This window comes from Rana temporaria, chromosome 10, assembly GCF_905171775.1.
Source record: "Rana temporaria chromosome 10, aRanTem1.1, whole genome shotgun sequence".
Classification (NCBI taxonomy): domain Eukaryota; kingdom Metazoa; phylum Chordata; class Amphibia; order Anura; family Ranidae; genus Rana; species Rana temporaria.
The window spans coordinates 24,968,790-24,995,386 of NC_053498.1; the positions used below are offsets into that span (position 1 = coordinate 24,968,790).

General features: G+C 46.1%; 1 protein-coding gene across 1 annotated transcript in view; it reads left to right on the plus strand.

Moving 5' to 3' along the window:
• Positions 1 to 1,497: 1,497 nt before the first annotated feature.
• Positions 1,498 to 26,597, plus strand: part of LOC120916454 (protein BTG3-like) — a 36,258-nt gene continuing 11,158 nt past the window's right edge. Inside the window, exons 1-2 of the mRNA XM_040327428.1 lie at positions 1,498 to 1,572; positions 25,553 to 25,753. Coding sequence (XP_040183362.1) covers positions 25,581 to 25,753 — 173 coding nt within the window. The 5' untranslated portion in view covers positions 1,498 to 1,572; positions 25,553 to 25,580. The remainder of the gene's footprint in view (positions 1,573 to 25,552; positions 25,754 to 26,597) is intronic.

Below are 26,597 nucleotides of genomic sequence, written 5' to 3' on the forward strand. Positions count from 1 at the left end.
TAAAACTATCACTATATTTTGTAGACGCTATAACTTTTGCACAAACCAATCAATATACGCTTATTACGTTTTTTTTTACCAAAAATATGTAGAAGAATACGTAAATAAACTGAGGGAAAAAAATGTTTTTTTATATGTTTTTTGGGGATATTTATTCACTCATGTGACCCGTTTTCAGCAGCCCGCTGTCGGCTGATGTCACAGAGTCGGTCCGGGCTCAAGAAAGATTGAGATCATATGGTCGGGATCCGCCCACATGCCTGGACCGACACCCGGCTCAGCCTCCCAGCAGCCGCTCTCGCCCCCTCCACAGCCCTCCTCTTCTAGGGACCCCTGGCAGCGCTCCTGGCCCCTCCTCTTCATCGAGTGCCCACCCCCACAGAGAGACACTTTCCGACGTCTAACAAATATTGCAGCTGCTGACTTTTAAAATAAGGACACTTACCTGTCCAGGGCACCCGTGATGTCCTTACCCGGAGCCGACCTGTCCCTCGGCCCCCAGGGGGAGGCGCCGGAATTGCTGGGAAAGGAATCGGGAAGTGAAGCCTTGCAGTTTCACAGCCTGGTTTCCTACTGCACATGCGTGAGTCGCGCTGCGCTTTCTGACTGGTCCCTGCTGTCTTCTGGGACCTGGGTGTCAGACAGCTGGGGGGACGGAGGAGGGTCCAGACATGGCGTAGATCACTTTGGCGGTCTTTCGCCGGAAGTGGGAACAAATACCTGTATTGGACAGGTATCTGCTCCTCCCCTCCCCCTAAAGCAGTGATGGGGAACTTTGGCACCCCAGATGTTTTGGAACTACATTTCCCATGATGCTCAACTACACTCGAGAGCATGAGCATCATGGGAAATGTAGTTCCTAAACATCTGGGGTGCCAAGGTTCCCCATCACTGCCCTAAAGGATGCCAAATATGCCCCCGGAGGGGGGGTAATCTGGACAGCGGAAGTTCAATTTTTGGGGAAAAATTGTACGATCTGGTACGGTATGAGAAAAATGTTGTGCATTACCGATCGGATAATATCGAATCAACGGTCCTGATCGGTTATCGAAAGCTCTGTACTAACGATCCGATTATCGTACGATCGATTCGAAAAGCGGTATTTTCCATTTAGATTTTTGGATCTCGTGTACTGGCCCATAAGAAATTTTCCCAGATCTGATCATTCTATCCCATTCAGAGCTCCAGGGCACTTGGAGGGGGCTTCCAGTTGGGGGGGGGGGGGGGGGTTCTGGCCACCTGTGGATGTAGAGTGGAAAGCCCCTTTAAGGCTTTTTATAAACATTATAAGCAAACTAAAAAGACAAAACGCTTGTGGGGGGGAGGAGCTATTCAACACCTTTATAGAAGTGACCCCTCCTGATCACTTTCCCCCAGGGGGGCCGCTTCCCACCATGGACATCGCTGACAGCGGCTCTTCTTCTCCCCAGGATGTCCCTATATGGAGTGTGACGTCACCGCGGGGATTCCCACCCCTTGACTGTGACTCATAAGCTGTGCTGGGAAGTCCGGGCTCACCATGCTGAGCGGCAGACACAAAGAACACGCGGGCAGGAGAGGACATCCAGGCGGGTAAGAGGAGCGGGCACGCCGGGCATAGGGGGGTCACACATCTCTATCTAACAACTTACATTCTACTCCATAGTCCTCGGAAAGTTGTATGTCCTCTTTTTTTTTAGTTGTGGAAGTTTTGTTGGGTGATACATTGTATTATATATTTTATTTCCCTTTTTTTCCCTATGGGTGGAAGAACTTAGGTTGGGTGATGCCACCATAATTAGATCCTAGGACTGCTATCCGGAAAAGTCCATCTGTGAACCTTTTAATTGTGGTAGGACTACAAGTCCCAGCATCTCTGGTCTGGTTGAGATTCTCTGTGCCTTTGGTAGCACTACAAGTCCCATCATCTCTGTTCAGGTTGAGATTCTCTGTGCCTTTGGTGGGACTACAAGTCCCAGCATCTCTGGTCAGGTTGAGCTTCTCTGTGCCTTTGGTAGGACTACAAGTCCCAGCATCTCTGTTCAGGTTGAGCTTCTCTGTGCCTTTGGTAGGACTACAAGTCCCAGCATCTCTGTTCTGGTTGAGATTCTCTGTGCCTTTGGTGGGGCTACAAGTCCCAGCATCTCTGTTCAGGTTGAGACTCTCTGTGCCTTTGGTGGGACTACAAGTCCCAACATCCCTGTTTATGGAAAGATTTTTGAAGGATCATATGAGCTCTTTTATACAGTGGTGATCGTCATCAACAGCAGAAACTGGGACCATGTGACTTGAGACGAGGACAGAAAGTTTCAGGGTAAGCCCACCTATGACCATTATTTGTGGTGGGACTACAAGTCCCAACATCCCTGTTTATGGAAAGATTTTTGAAGGATCATATGAGCTCTTTTATACGGTGGTGATCGTCCTCAAAGTCATCAACAGCAGAAACTGGGACCATGTGACTTGAGACGAGGACAGAAAGTTTCAGGATAAGCCCACCTGCGACCCTAATTTTTGGTAGGACTAAAAGTCTCAGCGCCCTTGTTCAGGTTGAGATTCTCTGTGCCTTTGGTGGGACTACAGGTCCCAACATCTCTGGTCAGCCTGTAATTCTCTGTGCCTTCGAAGGATGATGGGAGTTTTTTTCATGGTGTTGATCGTCCTCGAAAGTCATCAACAGCGGAGACTGGGACCATGTGACTTGAGATGAGAACAAAAAGTTTCAGGGTAAGCTCACCTGTGACTCTTTAGTTGTGGTGGGACTACAAGTCCCAACATCCCTGTTTATGGAAAGATTTTTGAAGGATCATATGAGCTCTTCTATACGGTGGTGATCGTCCTCGAAAGTCATCAACAAGCGGAGACTGGGACCGTGTGACTTGAGACGAGGACAAAAAGTTTCAGGGTAAACCCACCTGTGGCCCTTATTTGTGGTGGGACTACAAGTCCCAACATCCCTGTTTATGGTAATATTCTCTGTGCCTTTGAAGGAGGATATGAGCTCTTTTATACGGTGGTGATCGTCTTCAAAGTCATCAACAGTGGAGACTAGGAGCATGTGACTTGAGACGAGAACAAATAGTTTCAGGATAAGCCCACCTGCGATCCCATTGAGAAGAGACCAGGACCAAAAAGTTTCAGGGTAAGCTCACTCCCTTTTAGTTGTGGTGGGACTACAGGTCCCAGCATCTCCATCCTGAGATTTTCTGTGGGCAGAAAGTTTCAGGGTAAGCCCACCTGTGGCCCTTATTTGTGGTGGGACTACAAGTCCCAACATCCCTGTTTCTGGTAATAATCTCTGTGCCTTTGAAGGAGGATATGAGCTTTTTTATACAGTGGTGATCGTCCTCAAAGTCAACAGCGGAGACTGGGACCATGTGGCTTAAGATGAGGACAAAACATTTCAGGATAAGCCCATCTGTGCTTCTGTAGAGAAGAGACGAGGACAACAAGTTTCAGGGTAAGCCCACCTGTGACCCTTTAGCTGTGGTGGGACTACAAGTCCCAGCATCTCCATCCATGTTGAGATTTTCTGTGCCTTTAAAGGACCATATTGTCTCTTTCTTAATGTTTTGGTCTTCCTCAAAGTCATCAACAGCGGAGACTGGGAGCGTGTGACTTGAGGCGAGGACAAAAAGTTTCAGGATAAGCCCATCTGTGACCTTTTAGCTGTGCTGGGACTACAAGTCCCAGCATCACCGATCATGCTAAGAATCTCTGTGGTCAGAATGTTTCAGGATAAGCCCACCTGTGATCCCGTTGAGAAGAGACAAGGACAAAAAGTTTCAGGGTAAGCCCATCTCTTGATCTTTTAGCTGTGGTGGGACTACAAGTCCCAGCATCTCCATCCATGTTGAGATTTTCTGTGCCTCTAAAGGACCATATTGTCTCTTTCTTAATGTGTTGGTCTTCCTCAAAGTCATCAGCGGTGGGACTGGGACCATGTGACTTGAGATGAGGACAAAACGTTTCAGGATAAGCCCATCAGTGACCTTTTAGCTGTAGTGGGACTACAAGTCCCAGCATCTCCATTCTTGCTGAGATTTTCTGTGCCTTTAAAGGACCATATCGTTTATTTTTTGAATGTGTTGGTCTTCCTCAAAGTCATCAACAATGGAGACTGGGAACTTGTGACTTGAGACGAGGACAAAAAGCTTCAGCATAAGTTCATTTGTAATCCTTTAGTTGTGGTGGGAGTGGGACTACAAGTCCCAGCATCTCTGTTCATGTTTAGATTTTGTATTCTTTTAAAGGATCATCTGGTCCCTAATGTGGTGGTCATCCTATCAGGGCTGGTGCAAGGATTTTTGACACCTTAGCGAAACCTCTTTTTGCCGCCACTTTGACTCCACCCTTGCCCACGTATACCCCTCCTTTTTAATGAAGTGCTCATCAAATGCAGCCTCCCCAGCGCCCATCAAATGCAGCCTCCCCAGTGCCCATCAAATGCAGCCTCCCCAGTGCCCATCAAATGCAGCCTCCCCAGCGCCCATCAAATGCAGCCTCCCCAGTGCCCATCAAATGCAGCCTCCCCAGTGCCCATCAAATGCAGCCTCCCCAGTGCCCATCAAATGCAGCCTCCCCAGCGCCCATCAAATGCAGCCTCCCCAGCGCCCATCAAATGCAGCCTCCCCAGCGCCCATCAAATGCAGCCTCCCCAGCGCCCATCAAATGCAGCCTCCCCAGCGCCCACCAATGCAGCCTCCCCAGTGCCCATCAAATGCAGCCTCATTAGTGCCCATCAAATGCAGCCTCACCAGTGCACATCAAATGCAGCCTCACCAGCGCCCATCAATGCAGCCTACCAGCGCCCATCAATGCAGCCTACCAGTGCCCATCAAATGCAGCCTCACCAGCGCCCATCAAATGCAGCCTCACCAGTGCCCAGCAATGCAGCCTCCCCAGTGCCCATCAAATTCAGCCTCATTAGTGCCCATCAAATGCAGCCTTATAAGTGCCCATCAAATGCAGCCTACCAGCGCCCAACAATGCAGCCTACCAGCGCCCATCAAATGCAGCCTACCAGCGCCCATCAAATGCAGCCTCACCAGTACCCATCAAATGCAGCCTACCAGTGCCCATCAAATGCAGCCTACCAGTACCCATCAAATGCAGCCTACCAGTGCCCATCAAATGCAGCCTACCAGTGCCCAACAATGCAGCCTACCAGTGCCCATCAAATGCAGCCTCACCAGTGCACATTAAATGCAATCTAACCAGTGCCCATGAAATGCAGCCTACCAGTGCCCATCAATGCAGCCTACCAGTGCCCATCAAATGCAGCCTACCAGTGCCCAACAATGCAGCCTACCAGTGCCCATCAAATGCAGCCTACCAGTGCCCATCAAATGCAGCCTACCAGTGCCCATCAAATGCAGCCTACCAGTGCCCATCAAATGCAGCCTACCAGTGCCCAACAATGCAGCCTAACCAGTGCCCATCAAGGAATGTTTTCTTGCTTCCATTCATTCGGGAGCCGGGACACAGACACAGTCCTCTGCCGCCACTGCGCCTCTGACATTATGTGCGAACAGTGCGGCGGATGCCTGCTGATACTGAGACTTAGTTGCAACCAAGGTTATGGCGGCCAATCACAAACCTTTTAGATCATTTTACCATCTGGTCCAAAATGTTGGTGGTAGGCTATTTTAACCCACTGGGTATCTATGGTACTGAAAAGGTAGTTGAATTGGCATAAGTGTGTGTGGGCATCATAAAATTGGATGATACAGGCCAACGCTGCTACCAGACAAAACTTTCTCTTGGCTAATTTGTATGATCGTGTGCCATAATAAAAAACTATTTCTGACTTCCATGGCAAGGCATGGTTTAGGCCAGTGATGGCGAACCTTGGCACCCCCAGGTGTTTTGGAACTACATTTCCCATGATGCTCACCTACACTGCAGAGTGCATGAGCATCATGGGAAATGTAGTTCTGGGGTGCCAAGGTTCGCCATCACTGGTTTAGGCTGATGCCACAAGGCCGTGCGCTGACATGTGACGCTATGGATCCATTGTCTGGCAGAAAAAGTTGGTTTTGTAGAAACAACTGTTCTGTGTGTTTTCGGTCTCGCCTGGATACTTAATAACGGCAATTCACTGATCCCGAGCAATGGCGAGGGATTTACCTGTAATCCTTACACCTGGAGACGGTCAACATACGGGCGTGGTGTGCGTGCGTAAAAAGGTTATTCAATTTAGTGCTTCCTCCTTGCTCTAAGGCTAACCATACACATTGCAATCTGATTTTACAACCTCCTTTAACCACTTGCTTACCGGGCACTAAAACCCCCCTCCTGCCCAGACCAATTTTCAGCTTTCAGCCCTGACGCATTTTAAATGACAATTGCGCGTTCATACAACACTGTACCCAAATGAATTTTTTGTCATTTTTTTCCCACAAATAGAGATTTCTTTTGGTGGTATTTGATCATCTCTGCAGTTTTTATTTTTTGTTAAAAAAATAAAAAATACTGAATTTAAAAAATATATATATATATTTTTTTATATTTTGTTATAACATTTTGCAAACGGGTAATTTTTCTCCTTCATTGATGTACGCTGATGAGGCTGCACTGATGGGATGTACTGATGGGCACTGATATTGCGGCACTGGTGGGCACTGGTGGGCACTGAGAGGTGGCACTGAAGGGCATTGATAGGTGGCACTGGTGGGCACTGAGAAGTTTCATTAATGTGGCATTGATGGGTGGCAGTGATGGGCACTGATGGGTGGCAGTAATGGGCACTGATAGGCAGCACTGCTATGTTGCTATGCTATGTTTCATTAATGTGGCATTGATCGGTGGCAGTGATGGGCACTGATGGGTGGCAGTAATGGGCACTGATAGGCAGCACTGCTATGAGGCACTGGTGGGCATTGATAGGTGGCACTCATGGGCATTGATAGGTGGCACTGGTGGTCACTGGCAGGGGGTACTGATGGCACAGATGAGGCAGATGTGCCTCCTTCCTCTTCGGGATCGATGTCCCTTTCCAGGGACGGACTGACAACTCATGGGGCCCCCGGGCAATAGAAGATTATGGGGCCCCCGGGCAATAGAAGATTATGGGGCCCCCGGGCAATAGAAGATTATGGGGCCCCCGGGCTTACAGATGGTCACCACGCCAGGAGGCAGTGCAGAGGCGGGGCAGCTAAAATCTTGGGATTTTCACATCAAAAGCATGTTGGTTTCAGACATATCAGGGACAGATGTAAAAAAAAACACAGATTTTTACATACTGTCCCTGGTTTTACTGAGCCTGGCAACCCTGATGGGGCCCCCTAGTGGCATGGGGCCCTCGGGCAGTGCCCGAGTGCCTCAATGGTCAGTCCGCCCCTGTCCCTTTCACATAAGCCGGTGATCGGCTTTTTTTTTTCTCTCCTCACACTGTCATCGTGAGGAGGAAAAAAAACCGATTACCGGCTTTTGTTTACATCACGTGATCAGCTGTCATTGGCTGACAGCTGATCATGTGGTAAGGGGCCAGGACTGGCACCCTTACTCGGGTCTGTGATCACAGCGCGCTCAGATCAGACAATAGCAGAAGTTACCCAAAGGATGGCGGTAAAGAGCAGAAAAAACACGTAGTACGTCTATTACGTCACTACGTTCGTGTTTGTTGGCTGACAAAGTCCTGCCGTGTGTATGCATACCAAGTTCGGAATTCGTATCCCTCCTATACGAATAGGCACCAGTTTTCTGCCAATACTTTGACTATACAGCTGAGGAATGGCGAATGTTTAGGGAATTTCGAAGGCCATCGGACGGTAGCTCTGGGAAGTCCCAGACAAGTTGTCTTCTAGATGTCGTGTTTCTGTGCCAAGCTCAGTTCATTTCAAGGAACCGATGTACGGATAGATTTCCTGGTATTCGCCCTCATAAGACCTCATTTACATAACCGGCTCAGCTGAACTTCATGTTATTTCCTTCAAGTTGTAAACACGTCTAGTGAAAGTTCTGCAGGTCAGTGAGAAATTGCATACTAAATGTACACAACATACGATACTTGCTGCGCTGGTGCGTTTATCATTAACCACTTCCGTACCGTAGGACGTCATATGACGTCCTGGACTTCAGCGTTGATCGTTCTTACAGGCGGCGAGAGGGGACATCCCCCCCGGTGCTTCTCCAGGCTCTCCCGTGCCATCGGAGGCCCGGAGAACGAATCGGCCGCCGTTGAACGAAGAGCATAGAGATTTCCAGTCATCTCTATGAACGTCGGAGGCCCGGGCGCGATGTTATGACGTCACGCCCGGGTACCCGCAAGTAAACAAAGCCGCAATCGCGGCTGAAAGCATGAGAAAATAAAGAATAAAAGTCAGCAGCTACTAACACTGTAGCTACTGGGGCAGATTCAGGTAGCTTTTACGGCGGCATATCTCCAGATACGCCGCCGTAATTTGAAATCTGCGCCGGCGTATCGTTACGCCGATTCTCAAAGGCAGATACGCTAAAAAAATAGGCTTCCTCTGCCGCAATATTACGTTGACCGCTAGGGGCGCTCCCGTTGTTTTCGGGGTAGAATATGCAAATGACCTAGTTACGCCGATTCACAAACGTACGTGCGCCCGGCGGTAGTTTTTTACGTCGTTTGCGTAAGGCTTTTTCGGCGTAAAGTTGCTCCTGCTATTAGGAGGCGCAGCCAATGTTAAGTTTGGACGTCGTTCCCGCTTCGAAATTTAAATTTTTTACGTTGTTTGCGTAAGTCGTTCGCGAATAGGGCTGGACGTAATTTACGTTCACGTCGAAACCAATACGTCGTTGCCGCGTACTTGAGAGCAATGCACACTGGGATATGTACACGGACGCGCATGCGCCGTTCGTAAAACACGTCAATCACGTCAGGTCATAACACATTAGCATAAAACACGCCCCCCCTTCCACATTTGAATTACGCAGGCTTACGCCGGCCACATTTACGCTACGCCGCCGCAACTTATGGAGCAAGTGCTTTGTGAATACTGCACTTGCTCCTGTAAGTTGCGTCGGCGTAGCGTAAATACAATACGCTGCGCCACCGTAACTAGGCGTGCAGGTACCTGAATCTGCCCCACTGACTTTTAATAAAGACACTTACCTGTCCTAGTCGCCAGCGATGTGGGCCCCCGCCGAGGCCGATCCTCGATCCTGGCAGCCCCAGGCGCCCCCATCCACAGTAAGGGAAACAGGCAGTGAAGCCGATGCGGCTTCACTGCCCGTTTCCCTACTGTGCATGCGTGAGCAGCGCGACGCTTTGTGAATGGGCCGGCTGCTTTCTGGGATACACACAGTTCCCAGAATGCAGCGCGCCCCATTCACAAGAAGAAACCGAGTGTTGGAGGAGGAAAAGGATCCACCGCGGAGGATGAAGAGGCAGATTCGGGACTTCTACATAGCAACAGCTATTTAGGGTAAGTAAAAAAAAAATATTATTTTGTTTTTTGGAGTAAAAAATTTTTTTCAGGGTGGAACTCCACTTTAAAGAGGACGTGTCACACACTATTCCTATTACAAGGGATGTTTACATTGCTTGTAATAGGAATAAAAGTGATAAAAAAAAAAAAAGAAATATGTAAACAATATGTAAAAAAAAGTGCAAGAATAAAAAAAAAAATTAAGTAATATACATATATATATATAAAAATGAAAACTCCCCTGTCCCCAGTAGCTCGCGCCCAGAAGCAAACGCGCACGTAAGTCCCGCCCACATATGTAAACGCTGTTCAAACCACACATGTGAGGTATCGCCGCGTGTGTTAGACCGAGAGCAATAATTCTAGCACAAAACCTCCACTGTTACTCTAAACTGGTAACCTGTAAAAAAATTATTGCGCAAATGCCATGCAAGATAAAAAGTTGCAATGACCGCCACTTTATTCCCTAGGGTGTCTACTAAAAAAAATATATATATATAATGTTTGGGGGTTCTGAGTACCGTATTTATTGGGGTATTGTGCGCTCCGGCGTATAGTGCGCACCCCTAATTGTGACCCTAAAATCCTGTAAAAAAAAAATGTATTACATTTTACTACTTATAGTTTTGGTGTCTTGCCCGGCATCCATCGACGGCCTCGTCCGGTCCGGCGTCCGTCTACGGCCTCGGTGGTGTTCTCCCGCGCTGTCTTCATGTCGAATCCCCGCTTCCCGCGCTAAGTTTGAAGCCTCCGCCGACGTATACAGAGCGCAGTACACTCGGGTATATTTGGCCAGGCTCGGCTTCTCACGCATAAACTTCACAGAGCGTGACTACGAGCGAAGCCGAGCCTGGCCGAATGTACCCGAGTGTACTGCGCTCGGTTTATATCGGCGTAGGCATTCTAACACGGCGCGGAAAGCGGGTATCGGCGTATATCGCGCACCCACGATTTTGCCCTGATTTTCAGGGCAAAAAAAGTGCGCGATATACGCCGATAAATATGGTAATTTTCTTGTAAAAAAATAATGACTTTTACATGAAGGAGAGAAGTGCCAGAATAGGCGCGGTATGGAAGTAAAGAGGACCTGTATTCCAACCAGAACCTGCTATCGCTTGCTCCTTTAAAGCCATAAAGTTACTTCCAACGAAAACTTGTTTTTCTAGAATTCGTATACATGGGTTATAACCTTTTGCCAGTTTTATATTGCTCTCCATGTCCCTATCGGGGCGATCTAACCTCGCTACTTGTCCTAGGACCATTGCCAATAGCGTAAAAAGTGAGAAGGAATCCCAACTGTTTGGTTGGGAAATCATCCATTGGGACACCTGTTCTGGTGCCAACTTTCAGATGTGGGCTTTCCACTTCCTGTAGTATCTCTGGGACAGGATGTGCAGGAACATCTTCTCAATGGGGACACACACAGCAAGAAAATCCTGACAGGTTCCAAATCTTCCCCACTTTAAATCCCCAAAATATTATGTTTTTCTATAGATATGCTTTAACAGAAGGCTCCTAAGATCCCCATTGGTCAGTTATGTGATATCTACTGGAGACACCATTGGAAACCTATGGCAGCAGGTCATGTGATCTGTGCCATAGACGCTTAGGGGTGCCCAGATACCAGTTTTTTAACCACTTCTATACTGGACACTTTTACTCCCCTCCTGCCCAGGCCAATTTTACGCTTTCAGCGCTGTCGCACTTTGAATGACGATTGCGCGGTCATGCAACACTGTACCCATATGACATTTTTTATAATTTATTTCCACACAAATTGAGCTTTCTTTCGGTGGAATTTAATAACCACAGTTTTTTTTATATTTTGCTAAAAAAATGAAAACATACCAAAAAAAAAAAAAACAACAACAAATATATATATATTTTTAGTTTCTGTAATAACATTTTGTAAATAAGTAATTTTTCTTCTTCACTGATATGCGCTGATGAGGCGGCAACAATGGGCACTGATGGGAAACTAATATGCAGCACTTATGGGCACTGATAAGTGGCACTGATGGGCGGCACTATTGGGCACTGATGAGGAGGAACTAATATGCAGCACTAATAGGTGGCACTGATGGGAGGCACTATTGGGCACTGATGAGGAGGAACTAATATGTGGCACTGATGGGCGGCACCAATTAGTACTGATGAGGAGGAACTAATATGCAGCACTGATGGACACTGATATGCAACACTTATAGGTGGCACTGATGGGCACTGAAAGGTAGGGCGGGAGGACCCCCTCACACACCCGCCATTGCCACCGGGGCATGGAGAAAGGTGGCAGATTGCCTCTGGGGGAGGCCTGCCTACTCCCAACTCCTGCAGTCCGGCTCCTCTCTCGAGTACACACACAACATACACTTAAAATAAAGTGGCACCGATGAGGAGACACTGGTGGGCAATAACAGGCATCACTAATGGGCACTGATGGGCAATAACAGGCATCACTGATGGGCGCTGAAAGGCAGCACTGATGGGTACTGATTGGCATCACTAATGGGGCTGCACTGATAATCGGGGCACTGATTATCATTGCAGATGTCGCCACTGAGAAAACACGCTTATCGGCTTTCCTCTCCTCTAGGGCTGGGGAAAATACCGATTTGAATCTAGAATCTAGTTGAGAGGTCAAATCAATTCAGATTTTTTAGCAAATCATTTTTTTTTTCCACTAGAACCGGCGCTGACACCGCACCAGTCCTGAGGTGCTGCGGGCAGGAGTTTTTAGGCGAGGCCGTGGCTTCGGCCTAGTCCGTGGCCTCACCTAAAAACTGCTGCCCGCAGCTCCTCATGACCGGTGCGGTGTCCATATAAAAAAAAAATCGATTCTAATCGTGATTGATTCAATCACGATTCAAAATGACTGATTCATTTGATTTGATCTGATTTGATTAAAAAAAACAGTTTTTTTTTCCTGTTACCAGTCTGGCTGCTGTGTTCCGGACAACTTGTAGACGCAAAATTTGGTATTTGAGGTAGAGGGAGTTTGAGTAGTCGAGTCGGGAATTGATGATTATTCCAACTACTACCGCTGTGTCCTCTTCCGGGATGAAGGCGATGAGTCTACGCAGCGGGCGGAGAAGGTGGTGAGATCCGCTGACCACTGATCCTACCAGTCAGTCCGGCCAATCACACTACAGGTGCCACTGACTCCGGAATAGTTTACAACATTTGTGGTTTACATCATAATAATGGGCACGAGGGTCAACTGGAAGTTTTCCAGCATTCTGGAAGATCTTTGTGAGAACGCGTTGGCACAAAAATAAGAACTACCAGTTCTTTTGGGATCACAAGGTTCCTTCTTTACACAACCGGAGATGATGTCTATTGTTTGTATACGTTTCAGCCGCCCTGGCACGCTCTTGTGAAATGGCCTCCCGTCAGATGCTCAGTGAGGCACAATGTTTACTGAGAAACCGGTTTGATTCAGACTTCCTGTGACACTTTTCTTCCAGAACAAGATAAACCCGTCTCCACTTTTACAATTTCCTTGTTACTGTTGATTGCACCATTTTCATAACAGTAATGCCCCAGCAAGCACGAGGAACATGCTATAAACGTCTCTCATACTTTACATCAACGGCGGATCAAAAAGATATTTGAAGAATCTCTTTGTTGCCTTATATACCGTATTTGCTGGCGTATAAGCCGACCCCCTAATTTTCCAGCTAAAATGTTGGTTTTGGGATATACTCACTGTATAAGACGACCCCTCACTGTGCCATTATACATGCCTCACTGTGCCATTATACATGCCTCACTGTGCCATTATTCATGCCTCACTGTGCCATAATACATGCCTCACTGTGCCATTATTACATGCCTCACTGTACCATTATTACATGCCTCACTGTGTCATAATACATGCCTCACTGTGTCATAATACATGCCTCACTGTGCCATTATTACATGCCTCACTGTACCATTATTACATGCCTCACTGTGCCATTATACATGCCTCACTGTGCCATTATACATGCCTCACTGTGCCATTATTACATGCCTCACTGTGCCATTATACATGCCTCACTGTGCCATTATTACATGCCTCACTGCCATTATTACATGCCTCACTGTGCCATTACACATGCCTCACTGTGCCATTACACATGCCTCACTGTGCCATTATTACATGCCTCACTGTGCCATATACATGCCTCACTGTGCCATTTTATACATGCCTCACTGCCATTATACTTGCTTCACTGTGCCATTATTACATGCCTCACTGTGCCATTATACATGCCTCACTGTGCCATTATACATGCCTCACTGTGCCATTATTACATGCATCACTGTGCCATTATTACATGCATCACTGTGCCATTATACATGCCTCACTGTGCCATTATTACATGCCTCACTGTGCCATTACACATGCCTCACTGTGCCATTATTACATGCCTCACCGTGCCATTATTACATGCCTCACTATTACATGCCTCACTGTGCCATTATTACATGCCTCACTGTGCCATTACACATGCCTCACTGTGCCATTATTACATGCCTCACTGTGCCATTACACATGCCTAAGGCCCCTCTGGCAGATTTGGATCTGATGGCTGTACACGCCATCAGATCGAAATCCACGCGGAATACATCCACGGTGACGTGCCGCGACGATGACGCAGCGACGTGCGCGACGCTGGAAGGTAACTACTTCCACGCATGCGTCGAATCATTACGACACATGCGAGGGATGGGAGCGGACGGATTGATCCGGTGAGTCTGTACAGACGACCGGATCAATCCGCTGGACACGATTCAAGCGGATAGATTTCTTGGCATGCTAAGAAATTTATATCCGCTTGAAATCGATCGGCTGGACGAATCTCAGCGGAAAAATATCCGCTAAGCCGTACAGACGACCGGATTTGTCCGCTGGAACTGATCCGCGGATCAATCCCAGCGGATAGATCCGGTCGTCTGTACGAGGCCTCTATGTGCCATTATTACATGCCTCACTGTGCCATTATTACATGCCTCACTGTGCAATTATTACATGCCTCACTGTGCCATGGCCGACCTCACTGTACCATTCCATTCCCTGCCTCGACGATCTCTCTACCTTCTCCTATTTGCAGAGCATGTCAGATGGCGGCCATCCATTATTCAAAAGCCACGCCTCCTCCTCAGACTGTTCCGTGATAGGCGGAACACTAATTTTCCCAGCAGAGCCTCTGTTCAGTGTTCCGCCTATCACGGAACAGTCAGAGGATGAGGAGCGGCTTTTGAATAATGGATAGCCGCCGTCTGACAGACAGGTACCCGGCGTATAAGATGACCTCCGACTTTTGGGGCAAGATTTTAGATGCAAAAAGTCGTCTTATACGACGGAAAATACGGTAACCTCTTGACCTCCAGGCCTTTTTTTTTTTACTTTTTGTTTACATGTATATAAAAAAAGATTTTGCTAGAAAATTAGCTAGAACCCCCGAAACGTTATATATTTTTTTAAAGCAGAGGCCCTATAGAATAAATTGGCGGGTGTTGCAATTTTTTATATCGCATGGTATTTGCGCAGCGGCTTTTCGAACACATTTTTATTTGGGGAAGAAAAATACACTTTTTTGCATTTTAATGCAAAAGGCACAACACATAACCCAATTTCTTTTAAATATAAAAGATGATGTTACTATGAGTAAATAGATACCTTAGATGTAATGATTTAAATTGCGCACATCCGTGCATCGGCGACAAACTGCGTACATTTTGCTATCTATATCGACGCTTTAAAAGCCTTTACAGGTTACCACTTTAGATGTACAGAGGAGGTCTGGTGCTTGAATTACTGCCCATGATCTGACGTTCATGGAGATACCTCACATGTGTGGCACGATTGCTGTATACGTGCATGCGTGCGGGGACCAACGCGAGCGATCGCTTTTGCGTGCTAGCACCGGGGGACGGGAGGCACTTAACATTTTTTTATTTTAAATAAAAAAAATTACATGGTTTCTTTAATTTTTATCACTTTTATTGCAGTCACAAGGATTGTAATTATTCTTTGACAGAAATAGGCATGTGACAGGTACTCTTTATGTAGAGATCTGGGGTCTATACGATTCCAATTCCCTCCCCTGCCCTTTATAAGCATTCAAAACACCAAAATCAGTGTTTTGGAATGCTTTCCATTTTTTTTTAAATGGCGCAGTTGACATCCAGGTTAACCTGGAAGTGATGTCATGTCATCGCTTCTGGGTTACCATAAAGAACAGCTGATCAAAGCCAGGGGGAGATGTGGATATTACAGTGGGGGGGGGGGGGAGATGTGGACATTATAGTGGGGGAAAATGTGCATATTACAGTGGGGAAATGTGGATATTACTAATATCCACATCTCCCCCACTGTAATATCCACCCCCCCCACACTGTAATATCCACATCTCCCCCCCCCACTGTAATATCCACATCTCCCTCCCCCCCACTGTAATATCCACATCTCCCCCCCCCACACTGTAATATCCACATCTCCCCCACTGTATATACGTTTGTCTGCTAGGGAGCTCACCTAGGCCTCCGCCGGGTGTACCAAGATGGCCGCCACTTCGGAGCAAGGCCGAAGCCGTGGCCTTTCCTATGGCCAAGGCAGCGGAGCTCAATCCACGGATCACGTGGTGTGCCGATCCGAACATAGTGACCCATTCGAATCATGGATCAATGACGATCCGTTGCACCACTAGTGTACAGTATTATCACTGATCATTGTGTTAGTCTCACTAGCAACGTCAGTGTCAGTATCCCTTCCAGCCATTGTCAGTTAGCACCAGCTTGTCTGCCACACTGTCACAGTCACGCTACAAGTAGCTTATCACCGCCATTACTAATATAGTGTCTGTATGGTTCAGTATCTTGATCACGATTAAAATTTGGGTTTTACCAAAGGCATGTAGCAGAAGACATTTTGGCCTACATTTAGGAAGGGTTGGGCCGAAATCACTTGGCCGTATTTGGACACGGTCATTTACCAAATATGGCCAGGTGAGTTGAGCCCATCCTAAGCTCAACTCTACATTAGATATACACTTTAAGGTCAACTTATTAAGTTTAAGGTCAATGTATTTATTTTCCAAAAGTTTATTGAAACATTATTCAGTTTACACATTTCTAAAATAAATATTTATTAACTTTAAGCTCACCTTAAAGCGGGAGTTCACCCATTTGTGATTTTTTTTCTCTTTTCCCCTTAGATGGATGCTCGTTTTGTCTAGGGGAATCGGCTAGTTGTTTTAAAATATGATCCGTACTTACCCGTTTTCGAGATGCATCGTCTCCGTCGCTTCCGGGTATGGGTCTTCGGGAGCGGGCGTTCCTTCTTGATTGACAGTCTTCCGAGAGGCTTCCGACGGTCGCATCCATCGCGTCACTCGTAGCCGAAAGAAGCCAAACGTTGGTGTGGCTCTATACTGCGCCTGCGCACCGACGTTCGGCTTCTTTCGGAAAATCGTGACGCGATGGATGCGACCGTCGGAAGCCTCTCGGAAGACTGTCAATCAAGAAGGAACGCCCAGTCCCGCAGCCCATACCCGGAAGTGGCGGAGAAGATGCATCGCGTAAACGGTAAGTACGGCTCATATTTAAACACAACTAGCGCATTCCCCTAGACAAAACGAGCATCCATCTAAGGGGGAAAAGTGTAATTTAGGGGTGAACCTCCGCTTTAAGGTCAATGTATTTATTTTCCAAAAGTTTATTGAAACATTATTCAGTTTACACATTTCTAAAATAAATATTTAATAACTTTAAGCTCACCTTAAACACGTTTATCAAACAGAGAAGAGCTGAGATCCTGATGATCACGGCTGATCTCTCAGGTGTGCCAGTTTATGAAGCCGAGATGAGGAGTGGAGAATATTCTTCACTTCTCATCACAAGACACACCCTTCTGTCATTCACTTTTACACAGATGACCAGTTTATGAAGGTGAGATCTGAGGATCTCACTGGCTATCTCTGTAAAATATCTCCTCCAAGATTCTCCAGCAACCATTGATATAAATAATAACTATATATGTTTATTTATGTATATAGGTGATATATATATATATATATATATATATATATATATATATATGTATTACACACACACATACACAGTATAGTTATAATGTATTTCTTTTAGGACCCATTCACATCTGAGCAATGCAGAATTGTTGGCAGAATTGTGCAATTCTTTCCACAATTCCAAATTGCTCTAAAATTCATTGTTAAAGCGGTAGTTCACCCTCACTGACTTGATTTTACCATCGAGACAGGCATTGTAGCGCGAGCTACAGTATGCCTGTCCCGATTTTTTTAACCCCGGACTCACCTTGTAATCGTACATTGTAGATTTCGGCTCCCGCGGGGAATGGGCGTGCCTATGGAGAGGGAGGATGATTGACGGCCGGCCCTGGCACGTCACTCTCCCCGAAGACAGCCGGAGTAGGTCTCGGCTCTTCACGGCGCCTGCGCACAGGCTATGCGCAGGCGCCGTGAAGAGCCAAGCCTATTTCGGCTATTTCCGGAGAAGCGTGACGCGCCAGAGCCGGCCGTCAATCATCCTCCGTCTCCATAGGCACGCCCATTCCCCGGTATCTTCGATGTACGAGTACAAGGTGAGTACGGGGGTAAAAAAATCGGGACAGGCATACTGTAGCTCGCGCTACAATGCCTGATTTTATGGTAAAAGAAAAAACAAATTTTTTTTTTGCGTTGATAGGGTGAACCCCCGCTTTAATGGCACCCCAAATGCAGTTAGCAAACATGCATTTTGCCACACATTTTGTCATTTGACGAATACTCTAGCAACTTGCCAAAATGCGCATTGAAAAAATGCACAATGCTCCATGCCCAAAATGTACATTTTGATGCTTTTTTTAACATGGATTTTGGCTCATTTCTTTACCTGCGTTTTGGAGTGCGTTCCAGAAACACATGCAAAATGCATGATATGCTTGCGGTGTCATTAATTGTTAATGGCATCCCAAAAGTGGCTAGAAAATGTGTGGTTTGCCAAAATACGCATAAAAAGCAAATAAAAATGCACGTTAAGGTGTCAAACTATATGCTAAAAAAAGCGCCAAAGTGTGCATTACAAACCGTACCAAAATGCATCTTAAAAAAACCTGTGCCAAAATGTGTGCTAAAGGACCAAAATGTGTGTTTAAAAAAAATGCACAATAAAAAAACGGGCAGATGTGTGTTAAAAAAATATGCCATGTTAAAAAAAATGCCAAAATTAGCAATTAAAAACACACATTTAAACAATGTGCCAAAATGTGTGTAAAAAAACTGAGTTAAAAAAGCGCTTATTATTTTCATGTAATAACACAGCGTTTTTAACCACTTGCCGCCCGCCAATGACAGATTGACGGCGGCAAAGTGGTTGTAGAATCCTGACCGGACGTCATATGACGTCCTCAGGATTCTTAGCCGCTGCGCGCCCCCGGGGGCGCGCATCGCGGCGATCGTTGTTGCGGGGTGTCAGTCTGACACCCCGCAACACCGATCTCGGTAAAGAGTCTCTCACGGAGACTCTTTACCACGTGATCAGCCGTGTCCAACCACGGCTGATCACGGTGTAAACAGGAAGAGCCGTCGATGGCTCTTCCTCACTCGCGTCTGACAGACGCGAGTAGAGGATAGCCGATCGGCGGCTCTCCTGACAGGGGGGGTTCGCGCTGATTGTTTATCAGCGCAGCCCCCCCTCGGATCGCCACATGGACCACCAGGGATGCCCACCAGGGAAGGGCAAAACAAAAAAAATTGAGAAAAAAAAAGTCTGGGAAAAAAAAAAAGGATGCAAAAAAAAAAAGATGCCAATCAGTGCCCACAAATGGGCACTGACTGGCAACAAGTAAATCAGTGCCGCCCCACAGTGTCCATCAGTGCCGCCCCACAGTGCCCATCAGTGCCACCCCACAGTGCCCATCTGTGCCACCCCACAGTGCCCATCTGTTCCGCCCATGAGTGCCCATCTGTGCTGCCCATCAGTGCCAACTATGTGTGCCCATGAGTGCCGCCTATGTGTGCCCATCAGTGCCGCATACCAGCGCCGCCAATCAGTGCCACCTCATCTGTGCCCGTCAGTACTACCTCGTCGATGTCCATCAGTGCCATCTCATCTGTGCCCATCAGTGCCACCATATCAGTGCCCATAATTGAAAGAGAAAACTTACTTATTTACAAAAAAATTACAGAAAAAAATAAAAAATATTTTTTTTTCATAATTTTCGGTCTTTTTTTAGTTGTTGCGCAAAAAAAAAATCGCAGAGGTGATCAAATACCACCAAAAGAAAGCTCTATTTGTGGGTAAAAAAGGACGCCAATTTTGTTTGGGTACAATGTAGCATGACCGCGCAATTGTCATTCAAAGTGCGACAGTGCTGAAAGCTGAAAATTGGCTTGGGCAGGAAGGTACGTAAGTGCCCGGTATGGAAGTGGTTAACTTTGGTTTCACTTGTAAAACTCAGCTGCTCTGTAATCACACAGGTGTATGAGGAGATCACAGGCAGCCCCTCCCCCTTCTACTCAGATCTCAGGTGTTCTCAGAGGAAAAACTTCTCATCTCCTTCTGAGAACAAATGTTCTCCGCTTCATAAACAGGGTGCCAGAGGAGAAGATTTTTCTCTGAGAACTGAAATGAGATAAATTATTAATGTTTGATAAGCGTACACCTCAGGACGAGAAGGAAGTTGTTGAAGTGGGGGTTGGCTAAAGTGTTTATTACACAGCAATAAACATCAAAAGTGGAGAAAGCCACTAAAACCTCCAAACCTTCAGCAGAAAGAACCAAGGTCTATATAAGAAAATGTGGGGCAGTGTGTAGAACATACACAGGAAGGAAGCTGTGACTATAAGTCGTATTTAAACATTTCGAAGGTTATCTTGATGGAGTGATGGGTGGGAGGAGTTACTGGGCAGCTTTTAATATTTTTGGAAACTCTGGCGGTGAGAATTCTCTCTCGTGGTTTATGTCGCCTTCATAGAACCGTGACGTGTCCCCCTCACCCAGCTAACTGCTCAGCTGTCTGTTCTTCACCATTTGCCAAAAGACCAGATTTGCATGGACTAACCCTTTAACCACTTATGCCCCGGACCATTTCGCAGCTTAAAGACCAGGCCACTTTTTGCGATTCGCCACTGCGTCGCTTTAACTGACAATTGCGCGGTCGTGCCACGTGGCTCCCAAACAAAATTGGCGTCCTTTTTTTCCCACAAATAGAGCTTTCTTTTGGCGGTATTTGATCACCTCTGTGGTTTTTATTTTTTGCGCTATAAACAAAAATAGAGCGACAATTTTGAAAAAAAATCTATTTTTTTTACTATAATAAATATCCCCAAAAAATATATTAAAAAATATGTTTTTCCTCAGTTTAGGCCGATACGTATTCTTTTACCTATTTTTGGTAAAAAAAAAATCGCAATAAGCGTTTATTGATTGGTTTGTGCAAAATTTATAGGGCCAGATTCAGAAAGAATTACGTTGCGCAGCGGCGGCGTAATGCATCCCATTTACGTTACACCGCCGCAGGTTTACAGCGTAAGTGCCTGATTCACAAAGCACTTACCTGTAAACTTGCGGCGGTGTAACATAAATCCGCTCGGCGCAAGCCCACCTAATTCAAGTGGGGCGGGCACCATTTAAATTGGGCACGTTCCCGCGCCGAGCGTACTGCGCATGCTCCGTCCGTCAACTAACCCGACGTGCATTGCGCTAAATGACGTCGCAAGGACGTCATTGGTTTGACGTTAACGTAAATGGCGTCCAGCACCATTCGCGGACGACTTACGCAAACGACGTGAAATTTAAAATTTCAACGCGGGAACGACGGCCATACTTAACATTGCTTAGACCACCTAGAAAGCAGCCTTAACTTTACGAAGGGTATCGCTACGGAAACAACGTACATTTAGATCGACGGGCATCGCGGACATTCGTGAATCGCCGTAACTAGTCATTTGCATATTCTACGCCGACCGCAATGGCCTCGCCACCTAGCGGCCGGCCTAGAATTGCAGCCTAAGATCCGACGGTGTAACACAAGTTACACCTGTCGGATCTTAGGGCTATCTATGCGTAACTGATTCTATGAATCAGGCGCATAGATACGACAATATCTCAGAGATACGACGGTGTATCAGGAGATACGCCATCGTATCTCTTCTCTAAATCTGGCCCATAGCGTCTACTAAATAGGGGATAGTTTTATGGCATTTTTATTAATCATTTTTTTTTTCTAGTAATGGCGGCGATCAGCGATTTTTATTGCGACATTATGGCGGATACATCAGACACTTTTGACACTATTTTGGGACCATTGTCATTTTTACTGCGAGCAGTGCTATAAAAATGCACTGGTTACTGTAACAATTACACTGGCAGCGAAGGGGTTAACCAGGAGGGGGCGCTGTAGGGGTTAAGTGTGTTCATTTCTATGCACCGCAGCACACCATTTTTTTTTATAGGAACTGAACTAGTAGGACATAAGGCACATTTGCTTGTCTATGCGCTTAGACTGCGTATGGTGCCATGCATTGTGACATCAGATTTAAGTGTTTTTGTTTTGTTTTTAACTTTATTGAAATGTCACAAAATGACATTTTATTAATTTCTATGCGCTTAGACTGCGTATGGTGCGAATGAGCCCTAAGGCCCCTTTCAGACGGATGGATTGAATGGTGCTTTTAGCTGTGGATTTTCTATTTTTCTTTCGCAGCTAAAAGCACACAATGTTTTCCTATGGCCCCATTCACACACAGCGTTTACGTGCGATTTCGTTGCATGCGGTTTAGTGCGAATAGAAAAAATAGAATTGAATGCGTCCAGGTGCGATGTAGCGCAGCTATATGCACATAACCGCAGGTAATCGCAGTCTTTTTTTGTCAACTGCGGATAGCAGCGTTGAAAAAAAAAAAGAACAGGAAGCACATCATAATCCCAAAAAATAAAAGGGGTTGCTATGGAAATGAATACCGCAGCTAAACGCGGCCGCAATTAAACGCACGTAAAAGCATGTAATCGCAATGTGCAAATGCAGCTAATCGCAGTGCCTGGAGCCTTGAATTTCACAAAACATTGGTAGTGCTTTTTACTTCGGCAAAACAACCGTCCGTCTGAAAGGGGCCTTAATTGTTTTTGTTCCTTTTTTTTTTTTGTACGAGACGCAGTTGCTTCGCTGCGTCACAGGCAGTTCTTGTTTCACGCACAGCAGCCGACCTCTCCTGACTCTGCACATGGCGTGTTCCTTCCCGGCCACTCATCCACAGTAAATTCTTTGTCTGCTAAGCTGATGAAACAGACGGCAAAGGAAAGTAGGGGATGGGGTCACAGATGGCAGGCTGTCGCTGATGTTACGGCGTGGTGTCATCACCTGATCTGTCCGTCATCCTCTTACACCTACGAGTCGCTTTGCACACAGGAGGAAGTTGGGTTGGGGCGCGCTGCGACTCAAAGACCTTTTGTGCTTTTTTTTCAGGAAGTGGTTTAGTCATTAAATGTCTAACTGGCAATGTGTCAGTAATGACGCTCGGTGTTTATTGCTTTGGACTTGGTCCTCCAAGTGGTGGCAGCATACAGCTGAACTCTAGACGGAAGTGAAAAAACAAACACAAAAAAAAAACGATTTTTACAGTTGTGTATTCTTTTTTTTTTTAAATGCAGCTAGCACAAGTACCTAAATTCGACTTGGTTTGTTGTCACCCTCTGTACAGTAAAATGCAGCTAGTACAAGTACCTGAATCGTATATGGTTATTAGTAGGGTTGTCCCGATACCACTTTTTTAGGACCGAGTACAAGTACCGATACTTTTTTTCAAGTAGTCGCCGATACTGAATACCGATACTTTTTTTAAATGTCATGTGACCGTTTTCAAACCACAATACAGACTAAGGATATTTTCTTTAGAATTATGAAGAACTGGTACATCATGGTGTGGGGCTGTTTTTTAGCATACGGTACTGGAAAACTACATATCATTGAAGGAGTGATCACTGCCAGTGCCACCTATCGGTGCAGCTCATCAGTGCCAGTGCCCAAAAGTGCAGCTAGCCAGTGCCACCTATCAGTGCAGATCATTAGTGCATCAGTGCAGGGAGGCAGCTTATTAGTGCATCTCATCAGTGCCACCCAATCAATGCCAGTGCCACCTATCAGTGCCATCCATTTATGAGTGCCATTCAATCAATGCCAGTGCCACCTATCGGTGCCATCCAATGTGCCATCAGTACTGAAGGGGAGGAGCACGCTCAGCCTCGGCGCACTGGCACCGCCCGCGCTACAAGAGGCTGTGTTGTTGTGGATAGCCGCGGCTCTGCTGTGAATCATAGCAGCGACTCGTGGCCCATGGCCCGTGATTAAATGTTGTTCACTGCGTCAATTGGGCCTATATCATAATGCAGGCTGCAGCTGCCTGGACGTGTGGATTTATTATATAGCGGTCGTCGGTTGGCCGCCGGACCCTGGTGAGAGAATTAAGTTTGGGCCTATATTATGATGGGGGCCTGGAGCTGCAGCTCCATCAGCCCCACGGTTAATCCGGCCCTGCCTCTATGCACCGCTTGATGTCACAAAAAAAAAAAAGTATTCTATTTTGGTATCGGGAGTATTTGCGCGAGTACGAGTACTCGCGCAAATACTCGGTATCGGTCCCGATAACGATACTGGTATCGGTATCAGGACAACCCTAGTTATTAGCCAATTGACTTCCGCCATACAATAAAATGCAGCTAGTACAAGTACCTGAATCTTACTTGCTTATTAGCCTATTGACATCTTTCATACAGTACAATGCAGCTAGTACAAGTACCTGAATCTTACATCGTTGTTAGCCTCTTGTCACCCTCTGTACAGTAAAATGCAGCTAGTAAAAATACCTGAATCTTACCTGGTTATTAGCCAATTGACATCCGCCATACAATAAAATGCAGCTAGTACAGGGTTTGACAAATTTGCTTGGAATCTAGGAGCCAGCTAAAAAAGTTAGGAGCCAGAAAACGCGCCCCGTCCCAACAAGCTCGCGCGCAGAAGCGAACACATACGCGAGCAGCGCCCGCATATGTAAACGGTGTTCAAACCACACATGTGAGGTATCGCCGCGATTGGTAGAGCGAGAGCAATAATTCTAGCCCTAGTAGTCCTCCTCTGTAACTCAAAACATGCAACCTGTAGATTTTTTTTAACGTCTCCTATGAAGATTTTAAAGGGTAAAAGTTTGTCGGCATTCCACGAGCGGACGCAATTTTGAAGCGTGACATGTTGGGTATGAATTTACTTGGCGTAACATTATCTTTCATAATATTAAAAAAAATGGGGATAACTTTACTGTTGTCTTATTTTTTAATTAAAAAAAGTGTAATTTTTTCCCAAAAAAAGTGCGCTTGTAAGACCGCTGCGCAAATACGGCGTGACAGAAAGTATTGCAATGATCGCCATTTTATTCTCTAGGGTGTTAGGATAAAAAATATATATAATGTTTGGGGGTTCTAATTAGAGGGAAGAAGATGGCAGTGAAAATAGTGAAAAATTACATTAGAATTGCTGTTTAACTTGTAATGCTTAACTTGTAATACCAACGGCCACCACCAGTTGGCGCCAGCTCACAAGCCAAGTCGCCAGGACCCTATTTCTACCGGGATTTGTCGAGCCCTGAGCTAGTATAAGTACCTGAATCTTACTTGGTTATTAGCCTATTGACATCTTCCATACAGTACAATGCAGCTAGTACAAGTACTAGAGATGCTGCAAAGGATACATACAAGTATTTTATTTTTTAAAAAACATGGCAATTATATTTATTTATAATACAATTAGCTGCGCGTGTGCCTCAGCATCTACAAAGCAATTGCAAATAATCCTCACAATCTGTCTAATATGTGTAATTTCTGTGATCTTTAGCTCCATCTAGTGTCCATAATGTGATATTCTCCTTTATAGCAGTGTTTCGGGAAAATACCACATTATGGCCACTAGATGGCGATGATGATCATAGAAAATGCACATATAGGACCCATTAAAGTATTCTTTTTAACAGAAGGGAATATTGTTTTAGGGACCTGCATTTGTGAGTTACTGCTACGTTGTATTAATGAGGCATTTTGTTTATTTGCTGTTCTTGTCTATTCACAGAGAAGAAATAAGGTTTTGATATGCCCATTAATGTGGTCTTTATGTTTTATTTCAGGAGTGCGATATAGATATCACCAGAGAAGATGCACGAGGAGGTTCAGCTTGGGGCGTCTTACATCGTAAGGCTGCTCAATCGTCACCAAAAACTGGACAGCAAGCAAGTGGAAAAGTTTACGGAGACTTTGACATCCATCCTGTGCGACAAATTCGAAGGGCATTGGTACCCGGACAGCCCGCAGAAGGGACAGGCCTACAGGTAAGTCACTCAATGGGTCTCTGTGCTTGTCTAGGCAGCGCAGGCAGATCATGGCTGGTGGGGCTGTACATAGATTGTTGAAAGACCTCCCTAGGCTGAGCCTCCATGAAAGAACCAAATCTTAAAAAATTAAAGGGGCAGGCCGAGGACAGGCTGGGGACGAAGATACTGAATGTCCCCCATACAAGACATGAGTGCACTCCCTGTGCATGTGTGCTGCCCACCAGTGGCGTAGCGTGGGTTGTCAGCGCCCAGGGCAAGGCAAGTAATTTGCGCCCCCATAACTTGCGGACTTTTAGCACTCCCTGAGTCTTGTCCCTTCCCTTCCTACAATTGTACTGACCAGCCTGATCACTACACTACACTGACCTACCTGATTCCTATACTGACCACTACACTACACTGACCACTACAATATCCACTATACTGACCACTACACTGATCACTACACTCCAGAGTCCCTTCCCTTCCTACAATAGTACTGACCAGCCTGATTCCTACACCAACCACTACACTTCACACTACACTGACCTACCTGATTCCTATACTGACCACTACACTACACTGACCACTACAATGATCACTATACTGTCCACTACACTACACTGACCACTACACTCCCCGAGTCCCTTCCTACAATAGTACTGACCAGTCTGATTCCCACACCAACCACTACACTTCACACTACACTACTGACCTACCTGATTCCTTTACTGACCACTATACTGTCCACTACACTACACTACACTGACCATTACAATATCCACTACACTGACCACTATACTGTCCACTAAACTGACCACTACACTCCCCGAGTCCCTTCCCTTCCTACAATAGTACTGAC